Below are 22,469 nucleotides of genomic sequence, written 5' to 3' on the forward strand. Positions count from 1 at the left end.
CTGAGAATGTCTGCAGTTTTCTCATGCTTCTACTCCTCGTTGCTGGGAAGCTCATTGCTAGAAGACACGTTGCATCCCCTCAAATGTTGAGGGAAGCTTGTGCTTGCAACCAACTACAAGTAGTTATAGAAAGCATGTAGGTACCCCGGGGTTCTACATCAGCATCCTTTGCCTTCTGATGGGACTACTGCAGTTACTTACCTTTCGCCCAGTGTTCATCCCATTTGTTGTGGTGATGAATATGAAATTGGGAACAGAAGTCTTAATTCCCTAATAGAAATGTCACCTTCAGAACAGGACATAGTCAGGAAGCATCCTGACTCATGCCTATTAGATCAGGAAATCAAGTGAGAAGTAGCAGCTGGTATTAGAAGTTCTGCCAGATATTCATCCCTGTCATTTCTTGTTCCTCAACCATTATAAAATGTCTGAATAAACATCTTAATTCTTGTAGGTATCAGGTAGCTTTAAGTGATCTGAAGTTGTCAGTATATTTTAGAGAGTTCTGTAAGCACCTGATAATGCTAAGAAAAGTTGGGTGGGGAGGAAAGAAAGGAAATGCATCTGATTTCTGTTAGATGCTACAGCTGCGCAGAAGGTAAAGGCTGCAAGTTTTAACCAGCAGACAATATCATGGTGGCTCAGGAGACTGGAAGCACTCAAATGTCAGCAGTGCCAGAATGGTTTGCTGCACCTCTGGGTTATGGAAGCACAGGCTCTGGGGCCCATACATTGTAAGGCTACACATTTATTAAAAAAAACAAAAAAAATTGAAGTCATGATATTTTTAGCATAGCACATCTGTTGTTGCCTTGCATCTGTATATTGACTCTTTAGATAGAAAAAGCACAACTTTAGCAAAAGAAAAATATACTTCTGTTGCAGACTTAAGTCTGTTAAATGTTGCTCAATTGCCCTAAAAGGTTTTAGCTAGTGAAAGAAGGGGTGATTTACTGTATTGCTCTGCAGTTCATTACCTGCATGTTGTCTCCATGTAATGGTGCACAAGATTTAAAAGGTGTGTCCTTAATTAGTAGTTCTGTCAAGGGAATAGGTAATTTGAAAAACGTAGTTCATGCTGGTAGATGCGTCTTACCACCAAGCACTGTAAAGGAGCAGAGAAAAGCAAGAAGATTTCTGCAAAAATACAACTAATATCTAAAGCAATTGCTTAGGCTTAATTTTAAACAAATTACCTAATAATCCAGAAAACAGTGGAATCTCAGGAAGGCTAAAGTTTTTCTTATATCCCTAGAGAATACATGGGGTTTTTTGGGGGGAGTGTGTGGGGGGGGAGGCAGGAGAATTTATACTCTGAAGAAAAGTATGGAATGAAGGGCTTGGGTTGGTTTTTTTTTTTTTTTTTTTTTTTTTTTTTTTTTTTTTAAAAAACTCAGCTTGGTAAGTAAGAATAGCACTAATTGAAAAATATTTAGTTATTTATAAAAAAAAATGCGTAATCTAATCCTGATACTCCATAATGCACCATGTGGTTTTGTTTAGTTCTTACCTTCCTTGACTGGCAAAACAATTCATTGCAAGGTTGTCCCGCTATTTGGGATGTCAGGTGTATTGGCTCTATGTATCCAATCTTTTCTTGTTCTACCAACTGCTTTTGGAAATAGGACTACAGCGTGAGATTTTTAAATGGATTGAGAAATTTTAATTTGAAATTAAAATACAGAATAGTTAAATTTATTGTAGATTTGCTTGTCACTGTGCTTTCATGAGGAAAAATGCCTTGCCTGGTTAAATTTATTGTAGATTTGCTTGTCACGGAGCTTTCATGAGGAAAAATGCCTTGCCTGACTTCTCTGAAGAAAAATCTTAGGAGTGTATCTGACCTTTAGCTGACTTTGGAAGCTATATAGAATGAATGTGAAGGATTCTGGGTTTTAGTGCTATTTCAAGATAATATATTACTCCTTTGCTAGTCATTGTGAATATGTTTATTGCTTTTGCATAGCTAGCTGATTTAGTCATTTGTACTTCAGGAAGTAGATGAGACTTTTCTAGGTCATCCTTTCTTTTAACAAAAAAAACATACCCAGGCAAAATAAAGGGTGGAAAGATTTGGAATTTGTTCTCAATATATCTTAGTTTTAAGAAATGAGCCTCCGTGCTGACTAATTCGTTTGGAAAAGTCTTCTTTTCAATCTTTATCAGACCCCAAGGGGAGGAACACCTTTTACCCACTCTAAAAATTATCTATAAATGAGTTGATACATCAAATACAGTCACGTAGACTTGAGTTTAGAATCTGTTACTAATGCTGCAAAACTTCTATCGGTAAAACACAAGTATACCGTACAGTGTGTTTTTTTTTTTTTTAATTTGTATTTATGATCATATAATTTTAAATTGTATTTATAATCATATAAGTATGATTTAAACTCTGGCATAATTAAAATCCTTTTTCCATGAAATGGATATAGCCTGTTATTTGCAACCTGAGAGTTCATACTCAGCCTTTTCCAGAACTGTTCAATTGATCTCTTTTGCAGCCAGCCAAGAAAATAACTGTTTTGAATATCTGAAATGAAGGTTGTACGAACAAATTCTAGAATCTTTGAACTTCCCTTAGAGAAAGCCCTCTCAGCTGCTGTGTCACACAGCTCATTCAAATGTTGCTGCTTGCTGCAGTGTGTTTGAAAGAACAGATTTTCAGTGCAAGTAAATCAAACACCAAGTCTATTAATTTTCAAGATTTACCTTGCGTGGAACGTCTATATAACTTTTAATATTTGAAATACATTTGCTTTCAGGAAATAGCATGACGTAAATTTATCTGTTAGACTATTACCTGTTTACTTTCTTGAATGACTCAACAAACACAACAAAACAAAGCCAAAGATAAGATTCTCCATAGCTATATACAGTCCAATACAGCTGTACTTCCCTGCCTCTCAATTTGCACTTTGTTCGTAAGCTAACAGGGAGGAACAGCCAAGTTACTAAAATTCTTTCAAACTGTTCATGCTGCTGCTTAGGGAGCAGAGTTCTTGTGAACGGCTTGTCACGTGTATAGTAAGTGTTGGGTATGGAGTGTATATGTGGTTCAAGTCATATTTGGCATATTTAAAATAGTTTGGGTCGCACTACAAAACACTGTTTCTGTAAGGCAGACTTTGGTGAGCCAGAGGCGAGATGCGCAAAGCATTTCTGTTCCTTTAAGCTTCAGCTGCCCGAAACAGGGTAGTGAAAGGGTCTAGTTCTTCTGGGCTGGAGCCGCAGACCAGCTGCGGCCTTATCAAAAGACATGGTAATTCATTCTAGCCCAGTAAGGCAAGCTAGAAAGAAGCGTGTCCGCACCTTACTGGCCAGCTCTAGAGGTGGCAAGTGGTTCTGCTGTTACCCTTCAGTGCATCTGCATGAACACAAGGTATCCAAAGATACTCCCTGTGGGACTGCAGCTCTGAAAGGTACCTGATTGCTTTTGCTGTTAGCAGGAATTGGAGGCAGCTGTATTGCTTTTATATCCCCCACCACAGCCCAGAAGGTAGCGGGGAAGTGTGCTATCTACATCCCTGTGCAGTGGGCTGATTTTGGTCAGACAGCTTTGAGTTTTTTGGGGTGTGTGTGTGTGAGAGAGAAAAAAATATAATGATGATCCGAAGTTGCTCTCAACGTTTGCTACCCTAACTGGTATTTTTATTTTTTAAGGAAGAACATCAGTTTTGAGGTGTATTGTGACCTAGAATTTTAATTATTGTTTCGGGGTGAAGATGTCTGTTCAAGATTATTTCTCTTAGTGGATAAAATACAATCAGAAGTAGGCAATTTTAGTTTGCTCTGTCCTCAGGCTCTGTAAACCTTTTATTCTGATGTGTAACTTCAAATATCTAAATGTCTAAACTGTGCTCTGTAAGGCATCTCCTATATCGCCTCCTTCTTGCTCTCTGTGGTTTTATTGTCAGTTAATTACTTGTAATGAAAGCTACCGTGCTACTTTGTATAGTGTATCATTGATTAATATAACTGAATGTTTGCCATAAATGTTTGTCAGCTGAGTTAGTTTATGTTTGTACTTGGCTGCCTCGTCCCACGCCAAAGACTTGTTGGTTTTTAATTAGGTAGCTCATTGTGGTGGAAATACCTTCCTAAAGAGAATAATGTATTCCCCAAGAATGTATTTTATTGCATTAGTATGACAAACTCACTGAGCTGGAATGACAGCAGACCTACTTAATCATGTAGTAAGGACAAAAATACTGAAGAGGCACGTTTAACATTGTGAAAATGTGTCAGGTAAATCCAGATCAGGGTAAAGTGTAAGGAGTAGAGTGAAGTATGCATTAGTATTTGGCATAGTACAAGCTTAACTATACAGCCTTCTGATTTTTGACTGCAAACTGTAACTATGTCAGCATATGCTCAGATCCAGAAAAGGACTTGACTGTTGTGCAGTTTACTGCATTTAAGTTTCCAGTGCCTGTTTCCATGGGTGCCATGTACAATTCCAAATCAGGTTGCTGTGCTCCTTGGATGGATGAATTAAGCCATGATTAAGTGAAGTGGAAGTTAGTATGTTGTCTTGTGGTACATATCCTTCTGTCTAGCATTTTCTATTAGGTATATGTCTGAAGTCCTGTACCTCTTCTGGAGGTAGGTATTTGCATGCAGTTTTAGCCCTCTCTTTGACTTGGACATCTAAGTCCTTGCTTCTAAAGCTTGAAGGAGAAGTGATGGTCATATTAACAATACTTTCACAGTAGGGTTACTGGAGAAATTGCTTACTGTTGTGGTGGAAGACTGATCTTAAAACCTTGCTGACAGGCTGTTGAGGAAGGGTCAGGCAGCAAGGACTGGAGTTTGGGACTACATCTGTACTGACAGCATAAAAGGGACTGTGGTTCAGGCTTGAGTACTGTCCCACCGTCATCTGGGGCATTTCATTGGTAATGGGTTTCCTGGCATGTTTTGGCCTTGGCCAGCGCTCTTGCAGATAACACCTAGGCGGGACTTGGGATGTAATGCAGATCAGGGACTGTTTTCAATTCCTGGTGTGGACTAGAGATGGAGAAAGTTTAGCTGTGCAGTGCAAGCTGTGCCTTGCCCCACAAGGCCTTAGGATAGGCCATGGCTTGTTCTGGTAAGGGCTACAGAGGGAATCACGGGATCTACCACGAGAGCAACTTAGGCGCTGGCAAAGGAGTCAAGTCTTCTCCTCCTGTCTCTCGTTTGAGCTCCATGAATCATACATGTTTCCAGCTCGTTTCGCTCAGGCGAAACTAGTTTATGCCAAACATGCTCTTTTCATGCCTTCATAAATTTTACTTTTCAAAGACCTTACATAATTTGTGTATCGGGGACAGCCATAGGCACAAAGGAATGTTTGACTTATCCAGAATGACAGCATTTCTGAGCATGCTCACTAGCAGAATATGAAATACCTGCAGAATTTCACTGGTGTAAAGATGGGTACCTCAAGAATTGCAGGCAGCAGGTTGTTCCTGCAGCCATCATCAATCTTTTGTGGTTGTTCTTTTGGAGTTTCAGCACAAAATATTCTATCTTGGTGTGTAGGTTGCTGTGGGCTGTGACTTGCAATTTAGAATTTTCTAGGGCTTGTCTTATGAGGGAAAAATATAGCGTGCTCAGTCTCACCAAATTATGCCATTCCACATGCTTGCCATGCGCCTTTTTTGTAAAGTTACATTAGGAGTGGTGCAGCTTTGAACCTTACAAAAGGAACTGAGAGTTCATTTGAGGTTTTCTGTCTGTACATACTAAATATATTTCTGCTTATGTTGTGAGTGTGTTCCAGAAGTGTGTGTGATTAAAAAGAGGTCACTGCCATCACTGCTGCATAGCATGATAGTGCTAAAGAATCACACTGCTTTTGCTGCCTGTACTTTTTGGGGGGCAAGATTAAGAATGAGCTCATCGCTTCCAGTTGTCGTAACTGTAGCTGAAAAGCCTTCTGAATCAAGGCTTTTAAACCAAGTGGCAGTTTTATAATTCCTGCCTTCTCTACATTAGGCACATTTATAGACATCTGTAAGATAGCTGCTTTTTGTGTGTATATATGTTTTGTAGTTTGAGCATATATGTATTTTTTAATAAATACATGAATAAAATCTATATACGCACATATATATGAGCTTCTAAAGAGTTTTTTAATAGGAATTGTATTGTGCTTTTTTGAGGTTTGAAACTTTTATCTGCCTTAATATATTTAGATTGAAAGGCAAAACTGAAGGCAAAGTAAAAAACCAGAAAAAACACTGAACGGTTGTCTTCACTCCAGTGTCTGCACCGTCACTTTCAAATTCTTCCCTGCCACTCCTGTTTATGATGAAGATGAGTAAAACTGTTACTCATGCTTGGGTGTTTATTATCCAACCAAATCCTCTAGGCTACTGGAAGAGAGTCCAGAACACTTTTAGAGCTGTCCTGCATTTCCAGCTTCTGTCAATATTAGCAATGGCTTCAGTTTTTGATAGGCAGATACTAAGGGGACAGAGCAGTTGCTGGAGTTGCAAGATGCTGGTCATAGTTAATGCAGTATTAATAGATTTTTCTGTTGCGGTATACCAAGTTAGCCCAACCTTTAAGAGGTTGTTTTGATTCAAGTACAAACATGACCAGAGGGATTACTTAAGACACAGCAACTATGTAGTCTGTTTTTGTTCTCTGAAATTTGGGTGCTGTTCTTGAGTAAGGTTTCAGCTTTCTCTACTTTATCTACTGTTCTAAAATGCAGAGTTTCCCTTGTTAGGGGATATGGATACTACCTTGCTAGCCTTCTGAAAGTTGGCCACATGTATACTTGAGAGACAGAGGTGCTTCCAGAGAGGAATCCATTCTATTTATTTTTAATTCCATCCTAAAATATGCTTTTACTTTCTGAAGGTACCTCTCTCCACTGACTATAGAGAACATCTGTCTCAGGGACCAGCCTAAACTAGATGCAAAATATTTTTCAGTTAAGGTTAGCGGAAATGAATCATATGTTTAATATTAGTCTTCATAACTATTTTTCCCCTTCCTTTGAGAGGGTGTTAACAAGATGTAGTTCTTTAATTGCATCTCATTCTGCTTGAAGTGGCTGCTTGCAATATATCAGACCTATAGCTGCTGCTGTGGCTTCTGTCACATAGAGCCACTGAGCTATAATTAAGCTGAATACTGTTACCAACGTATAGAAGCAGAGTTATAAGACTCTTTCTGACTACACATTTGCAGCTGTGCATGTTAGCTAGGTTTTGTAGCCTGTGTTGCATGCAGCTGCGACTACACCTGTTGCAGTATCTAGCTATGTAAAGATACCTTGCCTGTGTCTAGAGCAGTCCTGAACAAGGATATAGCTCTATAAATAAACATGGTTAACATGATACCATGTTGTGTGATCTTTTTTCCTTTAGGTTGTCCTGATTATTGGTAACATTTTACAAGAAATAATAAAAATCATTTTCTGATGATCTTTGCTTTTCAGTGCGCTTCTGTATATAGTTCAATGCTTTGGCAGTCGTACCCTGGCTATAAAACTTACATTTTCTGTTGTAGTCTGCTTTTAGATTGTTTGAACTTCAGCTTTTCATTTTGCAGTATTGCAGTATCGGTATTATAAATCTGTTGTAGGAATTTAAAAGGTTGCCAGTGAAGAAAAGATATATAAAAAATCGTGGAGATGTATTTGCAGTTCTTTCACTTTTTTAAAGTCTTGCTGAATTTAGGGGAATTAATGTAACAATCTCTTTAAATAGGAAGGTAAATAATGCTTGGCTTGAATTCTGCAGCCATATCTGTGCTACTCCCTCTTTGGAATGGGATACTCTTGCTCAGATGTAAATCTTTAGCTGATATAACTGGTAGTGCGAAGATGAATTTTTGACAACTTTGCTTTCTTTGAGTCACATTTCTAAATAACTGTCTTTCCTTACTACTATTTTGTTTCATTCTATAGTTAACTTTACTGTAGCAGATAGAAGCTATTTCCAGTAATAAGCAGACTGTGCTGTCAAATATACATTTTAATGTTACTTTTTTTTTCCACCCATATGCCCAGTTCTCAAGCTTTCAGGGAGGTAACTACGTACTCAAACTACCAAATTACATGCCATTAAAGTAGGGGTTTCCCCTACTTGCTGCATTTTCTTTCCGAATTGTTGCATGGATAAGCACATATTTTGGCGTGGTTCTTCTGTAGGCCAAGTATGCTTGCTCACTTTATGAGCAAGATTAATAGCAGAACTAACATAAATTTTCACTCTTTTCACTTTTTCTGTGTGTGTATATATATCTATCTGCTAATATATCTGCTTCTTTAGGTAGATGAATGGTATTTCAGTTAGATAGCTGTACTGAGTGCATGTTTTATGGTAATTTGCCAACAGTACAAAATCTTTACCAGGTATGAGGGTTCAGGTGTGTTCAGAACTGTTGAACAGATCTAGTGTTCATGATCCTCCAGAAATGTATTTCTTTTAGTTCTTATTCAAGCTTTTTGTTCAGCGGTGAGTTTGCTTGTCAGAATGGGTTACGCCAAAGTCGGTAAGTTGCCTGTTGACAGTTCAGTGTTGGGCAACTAATGTCTTATCCAGTTAAACTGTTTCTGACTTGGATACCTACATGAACTGCCGCTGGCTGGCGCATCCCGCTCTGGAGTCAGCCTGAGCAGAACAGAGCCTGTGCATGGTATGGTGTCTGCATACCCAGGCTTTTGCCTGCTCCTTGCTCCCAACTTCTGAGAAGCTCAGAGAAACTCACAGATTTTCTCTGGACAGAATTAGCTGCAGAACATTTTTTGCATGTATCCACAGTGCGGGAGCACGTGAAACATTGGATCGGTCTTGAGCGTGTAGTAGGTATAAAGCTTTCTCTTGCATTTGAAAAATGTTAAATAACAAGTAGTCCTTATGCCACATGTAAACCAAGAGTTTTTGAACGTGAATAAGATATACTTCTCTCTAATAAGAGATACTTATCTTCAGGCTGAAAATGTAGATATTTCTGGACTTGTTTGTCATCAGTATTCTAAGCTTATTGCCATGTTTTGCTATACATCTAATAGCTAATTTCTATGTTAAGAAGTATCTGTAATGCTGTGGCTACATGGAAAGTATCAAGGTTTTATTATAGATGATTGCAAATGTACTCAAGTCTAGTTCTTAATGCTGTGGCAAATGGTAAACTATTTGTCACCCGCACTGCTTCTTAGTGGTCAGTTCTTTCAGTTTCTGTTAGATAAGTAGTATGCTTTTTAGAAAAAGCTTGCCAGGACAATCTTCCAAAAATAAGTAGGTTTAATGTTGCAAAATTTTACAGGAGCATAAAGACTTACAACTAATATATGCAGTTTCTTTCATAAGGAAGCAATGTTGTAGCATTTGATGTTGTATTCGCAAGGTAATGGAAGTAATTTCCAGTTACAGCTTCCTGTAACTAGCTCTGTCATTTAAGGATTTCTTTTCTCTTTAAAGTAACAACTCGCTGCTTAAAAAAGATGGAGGTAGAGGGCTTAAAGCTATGAGTGGGAAATTACCCTTTTAAAGAATCATCACTTCATGAAAACTAGGAACATAGAGGATTTTGTTATTACTTACAGATTGATTTTTGTATTTAAACTGTGGAAAACTATCCTACTGTTTTTAGTGCTGGACAGCTTTGTTGTAACTATAGAGTTGATGATACGCTGCTTTTTGAATAGGAAAAACAATGATAAATCTAAGTTCTCAGTTTCTGAATTTTTAATTTTCCAACAAAAATGGTAGGCTTTATAGTAAATCAGATTACATATATGGGTGTGTGTGTGTGTGTGGTTTTTTTTTGTCGGTTTTCTTACAGGAAAAACTGGACATATTTTATAAGCAATTGTGTGATGGGAACTGGGCTGCTGGAGCAGTATGAAAAATGTGAAAGGCTGCAGGTAGCTTCAGTGTTGAGAGAGGATTATATTGGTGTAAGTATAATATCTACATGAAATAAAAGTATCTAGTTTCTTTCAGAAATACTAGATTGTGCAACTGGGGCTTTCTAAATTTTCATTCATCTTAAATTAACTTGATTGAGTCAGTTTTGGAAATGTTTTAGTTCAGTAATTGTCAACCATACTTTTTTTTTTTTTTTTTTTTAAGTGCTTTGATGATTGGATAACTAATTCAGCTCAGACATTTCTAACTTCTATATTTGTAATTTCAGTTTTTTGATTTACATTTTGCCTTAGCTTTTGAAGTGTATCCTCTTGCCTTTTGTCAGTAGTATCAAATGCCACCTACCCTGAAGTATAGCACATAGAATCTGGCAAAAAAAAAAAAAAAAAAAAAAAAAAAAAAAAAAAAAAAAAAAAAAAAGAGCTTGTCAGGATTTACAGGTCTACCCAGACATATGAACCCTTAAGATATACTTACTGCTGGAAAAATATGAATGAAATATGCTTTGTCTATAAAGCTCCTGGAAAGCAATTTGGAAGAATAAATAATGCAGTGGGTTGACATGCTTGAGTGGGATTTTCAAAGTTATCAGTACAAACCCCATTGGGTTCTCTAGGATTTTATCCAGATTCTTTTTCTAGTTCTGAAAATCTCATCTTTGGCTATGATGCTGGTTAAAGGTGCAAATGAAAATCACTTTGTAATTTGATAGAGGTGACAGAGGTCGATATAATCAGGACTGACATGGAGACTCTGAGGGGCAGGGAGGTGATCCTGCCCCTCTACTCAGCCCTGGGGAGGCCTCATCTCGAGTACTGTGTCCAGTTCTGGGCTCCCCAGGACAAGAGAGACATGGAGCTACTGGAGAGAGTCCAGCATAGGGCTACAAAGATGATCAGAGGGCTGGAGCACCTGCCCCATGAGGAATGTCTGTGAGAGCTGGGCCTCTTCAGCCTGGGGAAGAGAAGCCTGAGGGGGGATCTTATCAATGTGTACAAGTACCTGAAGGGAGGATGTCGAGGGGACAGGGACAAACTCTTTTCAGTTGTTCAGTTGTGACAGGACAAGAGGCAATGGGCAGAAATCGAAGCACGGGAAGTTCCACCTGACCGTGAGGGGGAATTTCTTCCCTGTGAGAGTGACAGAGCACTGGACCACGTTGCCCAGAGAGGTTGTGGAGACTCCTTCTCTGGAGATCTTCAAGGCCCACCTGGATGCAACCCTGTCTACCATGCTGTAGGTGACCCTGCTTGAGCAGGGAGGTTGGACTAGATGATCTCCAGAGGTCCCTTCCAACCTTCCTGATTCAATGATTCTATGACTCTAGCAATCAAAAGCTCATTTCTTCTTCCAAAAGAAAGTGAGGGACAATAATGAAATCAGTAGATTTGAAACGAATGAGGTTAGGTATTTTTCTCCACAGGATTTGAACTTCTTGCTGCAGAATGTTGCAGATGTTAGATGTTTACATGAGTTTGGAGGGAGATGGGACAAGTTCATGGAAGAAAAGTTCTTTGAGTATTACTGAATATCTGCCGCTGCTGGATTTCTAGGTTAGGTGAATGTTTGGGATCTCATCCAGTGCAACCATTTGTATCTTCTACCTCATCTCACAAGTTCCTTTTCAGTCTTTGCATTTTGATGACTGAAGTTACTTTATTAAGAAATTAAAGTTTGGATGTTGATTCTAGCTCAGGATTTCTAACCTCCGTGAAGTATCTACTGTGGCTTTATAAATGCTTTCAAATGAACAATGTAAAGAAATATTTGCCTTGGTATTGGTGCTATATTTCTGTAAATTTCAAGGACATATATCAAATGAAGCTCATTTTGCCCTGTATTCTATTCTGAAGAAAGCCAGAAATTCAAATTTCAAGTTGAACGTAAAAACAGTATAAAGTCCAATATGCCCTTTCTATCAAACTCATTTAAATAGATTTTTGATCTGATGCTAGCATACACTTTGGTATACTTGTGCATGCGTCTAGAGCTTCCTCAACCTTGGAAGGTTTCTAAGTAGTTTCAAAAGTCAGATCTCAAGCTCAAGAATTATCTGAACAGGGCTTTCTAAAGCAGACACTCCCCTTAGATAGTGCTTGAGTCTGTTTTTTCTCAGCATTATATGCATGCGTCTAGTGAGGTACCGCATTATAGTATGATTCATGCACTGGAGTTGTTAAAATACTGAACATGAAAATATTCATTAAAATATAAACTATTTATCTTGCTTCCTGCAGACAAGATAGTTGCTCCAAACAGTTCATCTTCTGTATCTTTCTAACTGGCTCTTTTTGAACAGGACTTGCCTCATGTCGTTTTGGAGTTTTGCTGTAGGTTACTGCCAAATACTCCAGCAAAACATGGTTGACTCTGACATCTGTCTCATGTAGGTGCTTCAACTTGATCATGAAATCATTTTGATTTGGAGACTATTAGCAGTCATGTATTAGAACAGTTTCATAGCTATCCTTCGTGCTTATGTGTAACTGCACAGAACGTTGTAACGAACAGAGCTCTGTGAAACTTTTTGATTAGATTTGGTAGTATCAAGCACTGCTTTCTTCAAGCAAGAGAATTATTTCAAGCAGTACCTCCTAGATTGCTTGGGTAATGTATTTTAATTGTGGCAGAGCTTGGAACTTTGTTTAAAAGATGCAGGACCATCACTTACAGCGTGCTTGCTATTCAGATCCTGAAAGAAGGATATTCCTTACCGCAAAAGTTTTGTTTCAAATTGGAAATCCTTTTGCTTTTCTGATGTTAAGTAAGGTTCATAGAACATTTGCTTTTTTTTTCCCCCATGTCTTTTGGAACTGCTCATTAATTGTCGGTTATCAATTATTGCTTACTTTGTTTTATCTCAAAAAAAAAAAAAAAGAAAAAAAGAAAAGAAAAAAGAAAAGAAAAAGCCTTATAGTTAACTAAATTTTCACTACTTTTGTGGTAAATGTGGAGTACCTGCACTTTGTAGATGAGGAAGCTAGAGTACTTTACAAAGATTGAATTTGAATTAAGGAAGGCCTGATTTACAGGGCAGTGCCCATACATGTCTTCATCTGCTTATTCTGCTTTTAAGTGAGTGATTTTCTTTTTGGTAGTTGCATAATCTCAGAGCAGCTTCCCTTTATTAGGGTGAGGCTGCAGTGGCGTTCGCTCATGCAACACGGAGATGTGATTAAACAAGTTGTCACTCAACCAAGTAACATGCTCAGCAAGGGAAGAACTGCTGAAACATAGCCCAACAGTGAGATAAAGAGCTTTATTCCGCAAGTTTTTGGAAGAAGCAAGAGGAGTCACTTGACTTCAAAAACAAAACAGAATTCTGCATAACATTTTTGAACTTCAAATTTGTACTTTTTTTTAATATGGAAATCATGTTTAGAATTTGTATTCCTAATGGGTTTCACCTACATGTGGGTGAAGATGGGTGTGAATTACAAGAGTTTAGGGTTCCCAGCTGAGATCATTGTCTTTTCTTTGTATTAGACATTTAAATCTGTGCCACCTTTGTTGTAGTTTAGTTCAAATTACTTGCATTTTCTTTTATAAGTTAAGTGCGTAGAGAATGAGTTTTGAGTTTAATAGCGTTGTGCATGTGTCAGCCTGAAGTTCTAAGAGCCTTTGCAAGTAACTCGGGCTTTTCAGTGGTAGTTGCTAATACATAATGGATTTCTGACAGTTGAGCAAAGGCTTTGCGGAGGAAACCCAATCACATAATGTATTGTAAATGCTGATAGCCCAGTATGCATTTTCTCCAAATTGATTCATACTTCTGTATGTCGGCCAGAAATAAAAGTGCTTCATTTAGTAGTAGTGTATCTGTGTCTGAACTGAGTGCCCAAAATCCAAAATGCAAATTCATTTTAGTTCCGTTTCCCTTTTTGGCCCCCTTATTATTTGGGTTGGGGAAACCAGCAGTTGCTACTTAATTTTCCCTTTTAAATATTGAATCTTACAGTGATGTTTAATTTTCAGGAAAACATACCCTGCATTCCAATAGCTGAGAAACATATATAGAAGGACATTTTAAAATACTCTTGTGTATATATTCCTGTCTGTAACAATGGTATATGTAGATTTTGCTTTTTACACATCTTTGACTTTTTGGGATGTCTAGGTCAATTTTGTTAGCACTGGCTCTTGAGTAATTCATTTTTAAACTTTCTAAAGTTTGCAAAAACTTGCATTTGAAATTTTAAATGCTACATTTGAGATGCAAAATACTTCTGTGATGCAAGTATCAAGAGGAAGATTCATTATAAAAATCTACTGTGTCTTTTAATTTTTTAGGGAAGTATTTTGTGTCCCGTAACCATGCATGTGTTAACAAAGGTCTTATTTTTCTAACAAGAAACTACTACTTTGAGATCTAATCGCCTTACTTGGAAGATGGCATTTTACTTCTGAGTTTAAGAACTTTGCACAAAAGAGTTTAATAAAGCGGTATGGTACCTAAAGCACTAGCTGCAGTCATCAGAGGTTATTTTGTTATAATTACATGGACACCTGAGACAGAGGAGAAGAAAAACCGGTTTTTCAGAGTGGCTTCCAGGCGAGCTGAGCTGCAGGAAGATTTTAATTTTTTTACGGGACAAGGCTCCTGGTGAGAGACTGTATTTTATCAGATTTGGGGGGGGAGGTCCAGCTTTGGAGCAGAAAGTGCGGTCTCTCGAGCTAACCATGCCGAGAGTAACGGCTGTCGCGGCCCGGCAGACGGGGTGCTCGGCCAGGTGAGCCGGGCAAAAGCAGAGGGATGGTGGCGGGGGGCGATGAGCGTCGGCCGGGGGGGCGATGAGCGTCGGCCAGGGGGCCGCCTGCCGCTCGTGCCACGTGCGCGGCGGGGAAGAGAGGTGTGGGAGAAGGGAAAGCATCACGGCCTCTCCAGTCTCACTCTCCCCCCACCCCGTGCAAGCTTAATGGCCGTAAGGAGGAAGACGCCAGGAGGAAGGAGGAGGAGAGCGAGAGAAGAGGTGGCTTTGAAGCGGGCGCCCTGGCTGTGGCAAGGTGGCCAATGTGGGGCTCTTCTCCCCGACTGGGTTCCGACACAACGGTTAAAAAGGCACATTTACTTTAACTTTGGGAAGGAGCTTGGTTTTTATTCGGTTGTGATGTGACAAATGCTGGGTGGACTTTGACAGCCTCAGCAGAAACCAAAGGTTTGCTGGTTTTGGCATGCAGCCAGTCAAAGAAAAAATAAAAAAAAAAAAAAGACATTTGACATGAATTCTTGCAATATTTTTTTTTTCTGTATACTATTAACACTTTTACAACTGATCTTTACAGCTTTATCATAAGCTTTTCTGATGTGCAGGAAGAGTAACATTTACATATCAGAATATATTTTCACAGCTGAAGGAACGTGCAGGCTTTAAATCCAGTTTAGTCCCAGTATTTTTTTTTTTAATACAGTTTATATTGTTGAGTCATTGTCAAATATTTTCATTTTTATGGTCTGCAAGCTGTGCTGCATGAAGTTTTCTGAAACGTGCATCTCTGAGAATCTGAAATCGCGTGTTCTGGTGGACCTGTTCTTTTTTATCGAATTTTGAATTGTCTCTGATGTAAAGTAATACACTATAGGGTCAAAGCAGCAATTTGAAACGGCAATGCACAGAGTGATAGGGTACATGGTCCTGACTGCAGTTACCACCGAACAATTAATCAGCGTCTGTGTTCTCATAAGGGAGTAAAGTATTAAGGTAATGTTATATGGCACAAAACAGAAGCAAAATATCAGCAAATGGACAAAAATCATTTTAAGTACCTTTTTCTTGCTTAATTTATTCCGACTTAATGTAAGTGGTTTATTCAAAGTCCTCAAGACCATAGTAGAGCAGGTCACGTTCAAGATTAGTGGAATAAAAAATCCAACAATTTCAATGAAGATAACAATCCTGGATAGGTAGGTTTTCCAGGTGGCCTCAGAAAAGTTTTCAAAACACGTTCTTTGCTCAGTGTTGTTACGGCGGTTGGTAGATTGAAAAAAGCTTGCCGGCGTGCTTCCCGTTAACACGGTTATCCATACTGCAGCACAGACGATTTTTGCGTTTCTTTTGGTTCGAAGTGTCTTAGACTGAAATGGGTGTACTATAGCCAGAAAGCGGTCTACGCTTATGCAGGTCAAAAATAAAATGCTCCCATACATGTTTGTATAAAACAGGGTGACAGAAATCTTGCAAAGAATGTCTCCAAATGGCCAGTTTCTTACTGCGAAGTAATAAATCCTGAAGGGTAATGTAAACACAAAAAGCAGATCAGATATTGCTAAATTAAGCATGTAAGTTGTAGTCTCGTTGCGCACTTTTAACGTAAATGTAAAAATGTAGATAGCAACGCAGTTTGCTATGAGGCCAAGAACAAATACCATACTGAATATACATCCGTATAAAGTATATTTAAAGGAGTCTTCAGTGGAACAGTTAGCGCTTACCATTATAATGATCTGTTCAAAATACAAGTCTGAATTCCTGGGATTTGTAGTTTTCTCTCTGTTTATTGTATCTTTTTTAAAAATTCCGGATGCTTTTGCCCTCTGTGCTTTGATAATTTTCTGTTTCACTGTTAAACTTCAGACAGGAAACACAAGCTTTGTGGTAGCAGGGTACATCTCCTGTAATCACCAGGAAATCATTCTTTTCTCGATGCCACTGTAATCACATAGTGAGTCTTGGAAAATAAAAAGCACGTTACTTGTGGCAGATGAGGTCATCTTGAAGCTTGCTTAGTCCTATTCTTTTTTTCTTCCTTAATTTGATGAAGCAGCTGTAGAACTTTATACCTTACTCTTGGCTGTGAATCGTGCAGAGAGGTCTCGTCCATCCAAGGCTGTTCCAGTAACCAGGAGCGGGTGCGTTAGAAAACGATTTCCCGGGCTCTGCGAGATGTGGGCGCTTCCATTGCGCTCTCAGCCTCCTTGCTGCAAAACGAGCTCTTCAGCTTTGCTCCCCGCTCACCCCACTGGGCGGAAAGCCCAGGAATAAAATTCCAGAGCGTGTTTGCTCTTGCAGGATACAGCCCTTCTCCTCGAGCGCTGCTGGTGGAGCGAGCGAGCGTGGTGGCTCATTCTGAAGCGGGGAAGAAAAAACTCCCTCAATTTGCAGGGTGACATCACAGGAAGGAGAGGTTGGACTCGCTGAAGAATGGTTTCAATTCAGTTTGTTTGCCTGCCTTTTAATCTGATAATGTGTCTGCTGGGACTATACCTTGCAGGCGTGCAAATGGTCACCAGCAGCCCTGCTGCTGCAGCCTCCTGTTAACTCTTTCTGTGCTAGTTAATGGTGCTAACTCAAATAAAAGCAATGCTTATAAAACAACTTTTCATGGCAATGTCCTTTTGACAGTTTAGTGTCTGAATAACCTGCGCATTTAAAAATTTCTTTTTTTCTTTGATTTTTTTTATTTTGTATTTTAGATTTGAATTTACTTTACCTTATAGTTTTGGAAAAAGATGTCTTCACTTGTAATAGAACACATTATTAAGCACCAGTTAGGCAGTTCTGTCTTGATTCCCGTAATATACTGGTACATACCTTATGAGGAACAGTTTAACATTAAGTAATTTCATAGGAAATAATTTCAATTTACTCAAAGGGAGAGACTCAAAGATTTTGAGCCTGTGGGTTGCTCTGAGATATTCCCAGAATCGAGATATATTGCACTGGAAGGAGAAATTTTGCATTTGTTAAGTATTAGAAATCATACCTCAAACTTTCTGAGCAGTTAGATGGTGCTGTTTGCATAATGTTTCAACTTTATTTGAAATTTCATGGTAGGAAAAGCATTTTCTTTGATTTAGAAAGCACAAAATGAGTATAGCTTGCCAAAATAAATACTGTGCTATGCAACTGGTTCTGATAATTTAAAGGAGCCAGTTATCACACATGCACAAAATACTCCCATTAGTCACTGATTAATGCAATGAAAACGTTGTAACTAATTAAATTGTTGAATAAATTTAAAAAAGGAGCTCTTGCTCCCTTTAGGCGAAGGCATGAGATAAATCTCAGTTTGTATAAACTCATTTATTTGGCGTTGGCTTGGATAGACTCATTCATTTCTGGCACTAAAACCAGTATGTTTCAGAGTCTTAGAACAGCAAAACACTTTATCAGGCTGGGTGGCATGGTTCTTTTGAACTAGATTTTAATCAGCTGTGCATAAGCAAGGCTCTATTAGGCAAAAATTTTCTAGTCTGTTGTAAAAGTAGGTGTTAGCACTTTATAGCGTTTTGGCATGGTTTCATGTTATGTCAGACAGAGATTTGCAGCAGTTTAAGATATGTCAGACAGAATTCAGACACGTTAGAATGGGTCTTAGTTCAGATTTGCTTCACATTTCTTTCGTGAAGCTCTGTCACCTTGATTTTTAAGGTGAAATGAAGGTGTTCCAGTTCTAATGTAGAAGGCCATAACTGTAAGTAATATATGGGTTCTGAGATTATACTTGAGACTCATACTAAGCATAGCACACTTTCTTAAATTGGCAAGAAATGAAAACGTGAGCTCGGCAGACTGTCTCTTTCACGTGTAACTTAATTTGTAGCTTAACATAAAGTTATCTTACCTGGCTTTCTCTCACAAGAGCAGCTGTAACAACGTGGCTTAGTTTGGTGCTTCTGTTCCCGGCAGCTATGCACACCTAAAGGAAACTCTTCCATGAAAATCCCTGAGTTCTGGATTAGGCTGTGGGGAGCTCTAAGCTCAGTTTCCCCGCTTAGTTTTTCCTGCACAGAAAATTCAGTGTGAGACAGGTTCAGTTACTGGAGTAAAATTCCCTGGAGTACCAAAATTTAACATCTCTGTGCTCTGCTGCAGCCAGTGCTCTTGCAGTTCAGAGCAGGAGCATTACTGAGAGCTGTGTTCTAGGGGCTTGGGTCTGCGCTGCGCCTGGCTAAGCCTGGGGCCCTCTCTAGCCGCAGCAGCTTTTCGGTGGACTTGTAGTTTGTCAAAAACAATGTGCGCACCTTATACTTGCTATCAGTGCAAGAAATAAGTGATTTTTATATTGTTCCAGAAACAGCATTCAGCTGCAGGGGTTTTCCACCTGCAGAATGAAAAATGCAAAAGCCCCAAGTTGACAGGCTTTAATTTCATATTGTAGTTCAGTGAATAGTTATGACTCAGTCAGCAGTCTGACTCATTTTCTCTTAATTGTAGAAGTTTGAATGGTAAAGGAGACCTGCAGAGCCCTCTTCTTAGATTAGGCTGATGATAAGGTACTCTTTTAATTTGCATGCTAGTATATTTGTGTACTTCTCTATGCTGAAGAATCTGAATTAGCAGATCAGTAACCACTGAAGTCTTTAGGAGCCTTCGTTTTGGCAAAGTCCCCATGCTAGGTAGGAGGGAAACTTTGCACACCTTCCTTTTATTGGCTCAAGTTTCAAGATGTTGGTCTGTGTAGTGTCAGATTTGAAAAACTTTTAAGTGAGTCCCATCGCTGCTTAAAAACGTTTCTTTATCGGTTACCTTGGGGAGAGAATTCCTGCGGTAATGACCTTGCCTACACTGCTTCCCCGCTGGCAAAATTTCCTTTGGCACCGGGGGGGCAGGAGGAAACAGCTGCAGGGAAGGCAGTATGTGTTTATAGGTTCTTTTTCTCTAAAGGAAACGGTGTTGCTGCTGAAGGGAGATACATGTGAAAATCTGCCTTTCTCTCTAAATTAGAGACAGAGATGAGTTAGGAACTATCTTTTACTGCTAGTACTAGATTAGCAACAACTGCATTTTCATCAGCAAGTTTTGTCTTCCTGTTGAAGAGGCAATGGAGGAAGAGTGTGTGGGGGGCTCTTTTAAAGCTAAGAGCTGGTGAAATGATTGAAATAATCTCTCACTTCTGCGGTGAACAGATTTTGCATGCTTCTCTCGTAAGTTACCACTTAGCTCAGCTTATAGGGACTTTAGATATCAGAGTTTGGATACCTAGGACTCCTTACACTCTCCAGTGGTCTTGGATTTTTGTGGTGCATGTATTCTAGCATGGAGCAGAGGGTTGGGAGGAAAGCTCCGTATAATCCTAGCAGATTGCTAGTAGAGCAGCTGTAAGTCTGTCTGCCAAAACAGCGGCTGCTTCAGCTTTTGGTTTCTGCTTGCCCCCAGATGTTAGATTTGGATGCTTGCTCTCAGTTAGGATGTAGGGCCAGGACCCCTTAAATTCAGGAGTCCAAGTCAAGTGGTAAGGAAATATTTTACAGAAATGAAAAGGGCATTTGAAGACTTTCCAAATTTTGGAGTTCTTTTGGCCGGGGTTGCATGTTCCTCTAATGTTGTTCTAATCTTCAGTGCCGGAATCATGAAGAAATTGTAGTCAAAGATGACAACGAATTTTGAACTTACTTATAGAGAAAATAAAAACAGAAAAGCATGAAGAATTTATGGCAACCATGTTACTACAGTGCTTCTGAAGTAGCTGGAGCAGGCACTGTTATAAATGAGGATTTCCAGGGATGCACATAGCACAGTATACAACTCTCAGCCTGCATCTTAGCTTACGTTACTGCTCACAGAGGCTTGACTGTAGCACAGACCAGTTGCTTGTGCTCACTTCAGCTAAGCAAGTTTAAGCAAAATAACTTGGTCTATCCACCAGAATGAAGGTAAACCCTGACAGGACAGTGTTTTCTGTGCCCAAGTTGTCTGTTTATCATTTATTTAATCCTTTTCACAGGTTAATGATGGCTTCTGAAGTATTTTTACTCTAGCTAGTTTTCTGGAGTTTCTGTTTTGGAGTGTATATGTACAGGAAGGAATATATTATGGCTCTGCCACAGATTTCCTGTTACAGCTTTGGTCAAATTTTCTATGATTTTGTGCTTTCCTACTGTGTAAAAGTTCATTCATTTCCTTGCTGGGTTATGAGGCCATCTTAATTGTTAAAAAGAGTCTGAGGTCCTCGGATGGAGGAGAACCCTTTATTAAATCCAGTACTGGGGTAATTACAATGCCTAGTGAATGGGATAAATATTTAAGATAAAAATTCTTTTTTTGTTTTGTTTTTAAATTAGATTCCTGCCAAGCAAAAGGATCTATTAAGACTTCACTTGATTTAACTGACTAATTATATGGGGAAGTAGCTACGGAGAAAGCAGGGATAGGAACTCTTACCTTCTCAGCTACCGTTCAGTAACTGCCCGTTCAGACTTTCATAAGTTGCTGTAAAACGGCTTTTGGTAAGTGGCTTGCTTTGTTCTTGAAGTACGATAACTGTCCACTTACAGAGACAGTGCAAAGTACTTATTGCACTGAAAACTCATGTTCTTCCTTAATAAATCTACAATGTAGACAAGTCTTAAAATTAGCATTGTAGGATGGAGAACAGACTACTTTTATCTAGCAATTCATGTTTAAAAGGGAAGCTATAAGACTGCATAACTTCTGCATAGGAATAAAAGACTCCTTGGTGTCAGGGAACTTGTTAGCTTAATGTTTTGATCTCAAATGAATACTATGCTTACACATGAAAGTTAAAAGAAAACTTCAAATATTTTCTACTGAAAGTTTAACTCTGATAGCTGTGTTCCAATATACGGATGCCAAAAACCTTTCAAGTGCCTTTTTTTTGACATTGGAAGCTACAGTATTTGTGCTGTAGATCTAAGTTAAAATAATTTTTGTGTTTGTGTAATTGCTTAAAAAAGGCAAAAGGGAAGTTCCAAATAAAATGAGGGAGTAGTTCATTCCTCTGTGTCTGAAATGCTTCTCTTTTCTCTTTAGAATTGTTTGAATTTCCTTTATAGGAAACACAAGTGTTCCTTTCTTGCTTACAAAAAAAAAGGACAATTTATCTCCTTTTTTTATAAATTTGGGCTGCTAGAATCTTTTTTTTATTTATTTTTCTCACCTCTTGGATTTGCGGGCAGGGAGTTTTTGTTTTTAACCCAAAACCAAATAAATACATAGCTAAGATGTTTTATTGTTGCGGTGTCTCTGAGCAACTTAAGTACAGTGGATTGTTTCTTTGTTCTTTAAAGAAGTCACATGTAATGAATAAGGCAATTACCAGGCTTCAATAAACACTGTCTCTAGTCAAATTTGAGGACAGTAGGGCTGTATATTTAGTTCTGAAATATTTTTTCCCAATATTTATTGTGTCCATATGCGATTAAGCAATTTCTTCGAACTGCTTCAGTTAGTTCTATACAGTCTTCTCACTTACCGTTTCCTATACTATCCTTTATATGCAATCTTATAAAGAGAAGTAGACTATAAAGAACATACTTTTATGTTAGGAATAGTATGTACAAAAGCTGATATAGGTGGAAAGGAAAAGCAACATATGTGGATTAGATTAATCTTTTTAATAAAGATGTAAGTGAGTGTACTCTGTTGCTTAGCGCTGCTACTGGGAACTGTGTTCAGTCATCACAGTAGCTGTTAACATAATATAATTTCATAATACATATGATTTTACTTGAGGTTTTCTAAATACTCTAATTTACAGGGGGACTTCTTAAGAGATGTAATGAGAAAGTTGGAGAATCTTTGAAATACTGAATTGAACATTTTTTCATGTTTCATGTTGATCGTGCATTTTTAAAGAACAACACTTCAAGTTTGAAACGAGTTTTTGAAGTAGTGCTGGTAGGAGTGTGCCATG

At 38.6% G+C, this 22,469-nt stretch overlaps 2 protein-coding genes across 4 annotated transcripts in view; one reads left to right on the top strand and one right to left on the bottom strand.

Moving 5' to 3' along the window:
- The window catches only part of RB1 (RB transcriptional corepressor 1), a 113,606-nt gene that overhangs the window by 32,031 nt on the left and 59,106 nt on the right, over window positions 1-22,469 (top strand). The window lies entirely within an intron of this gene.
- LPAR6 (lysophosphatidic acid receptor 6) lies at window positions 14,951-16,932 on the bottom strand. The gene has a single exon (XM_062576487.1). It carries the CDS (start codon window positions 16,306-16,308, stop codon window positions 15,286-15,288), a length of 1,023 nt encoding a protein of 340 aa, XP_062432471.1. The 5' UTR covers window positions 16,309-16,932; the 3' UTR covers window positions 14,951-15,285.

The sequence above is a fragment of the Rhea pennata genome, chromosome 1, assembly GCF_028389875.1.
Source record: "Rhea pennata isolate bPtePen1 chromosome 1, bPtePen1.pri, whole genome shotgun sequence".
Taxonomy (NCBI): domain Eukaryota; kingdom Metazoa; phylum Chordata; class Aves; order Rheiformes; family Rheidae; genus Rhea; species Rhea pennata.

What these genes read in the sequence shown, in the direction of transcription:
- LPAR6 (XM_062576487.1), bottom strand. Translation starts at nt 16,308, where the DNA reads ATGGTAAGCGCTAACTGTTCCACTGAAGACTCCTTTAAATATACTTTA.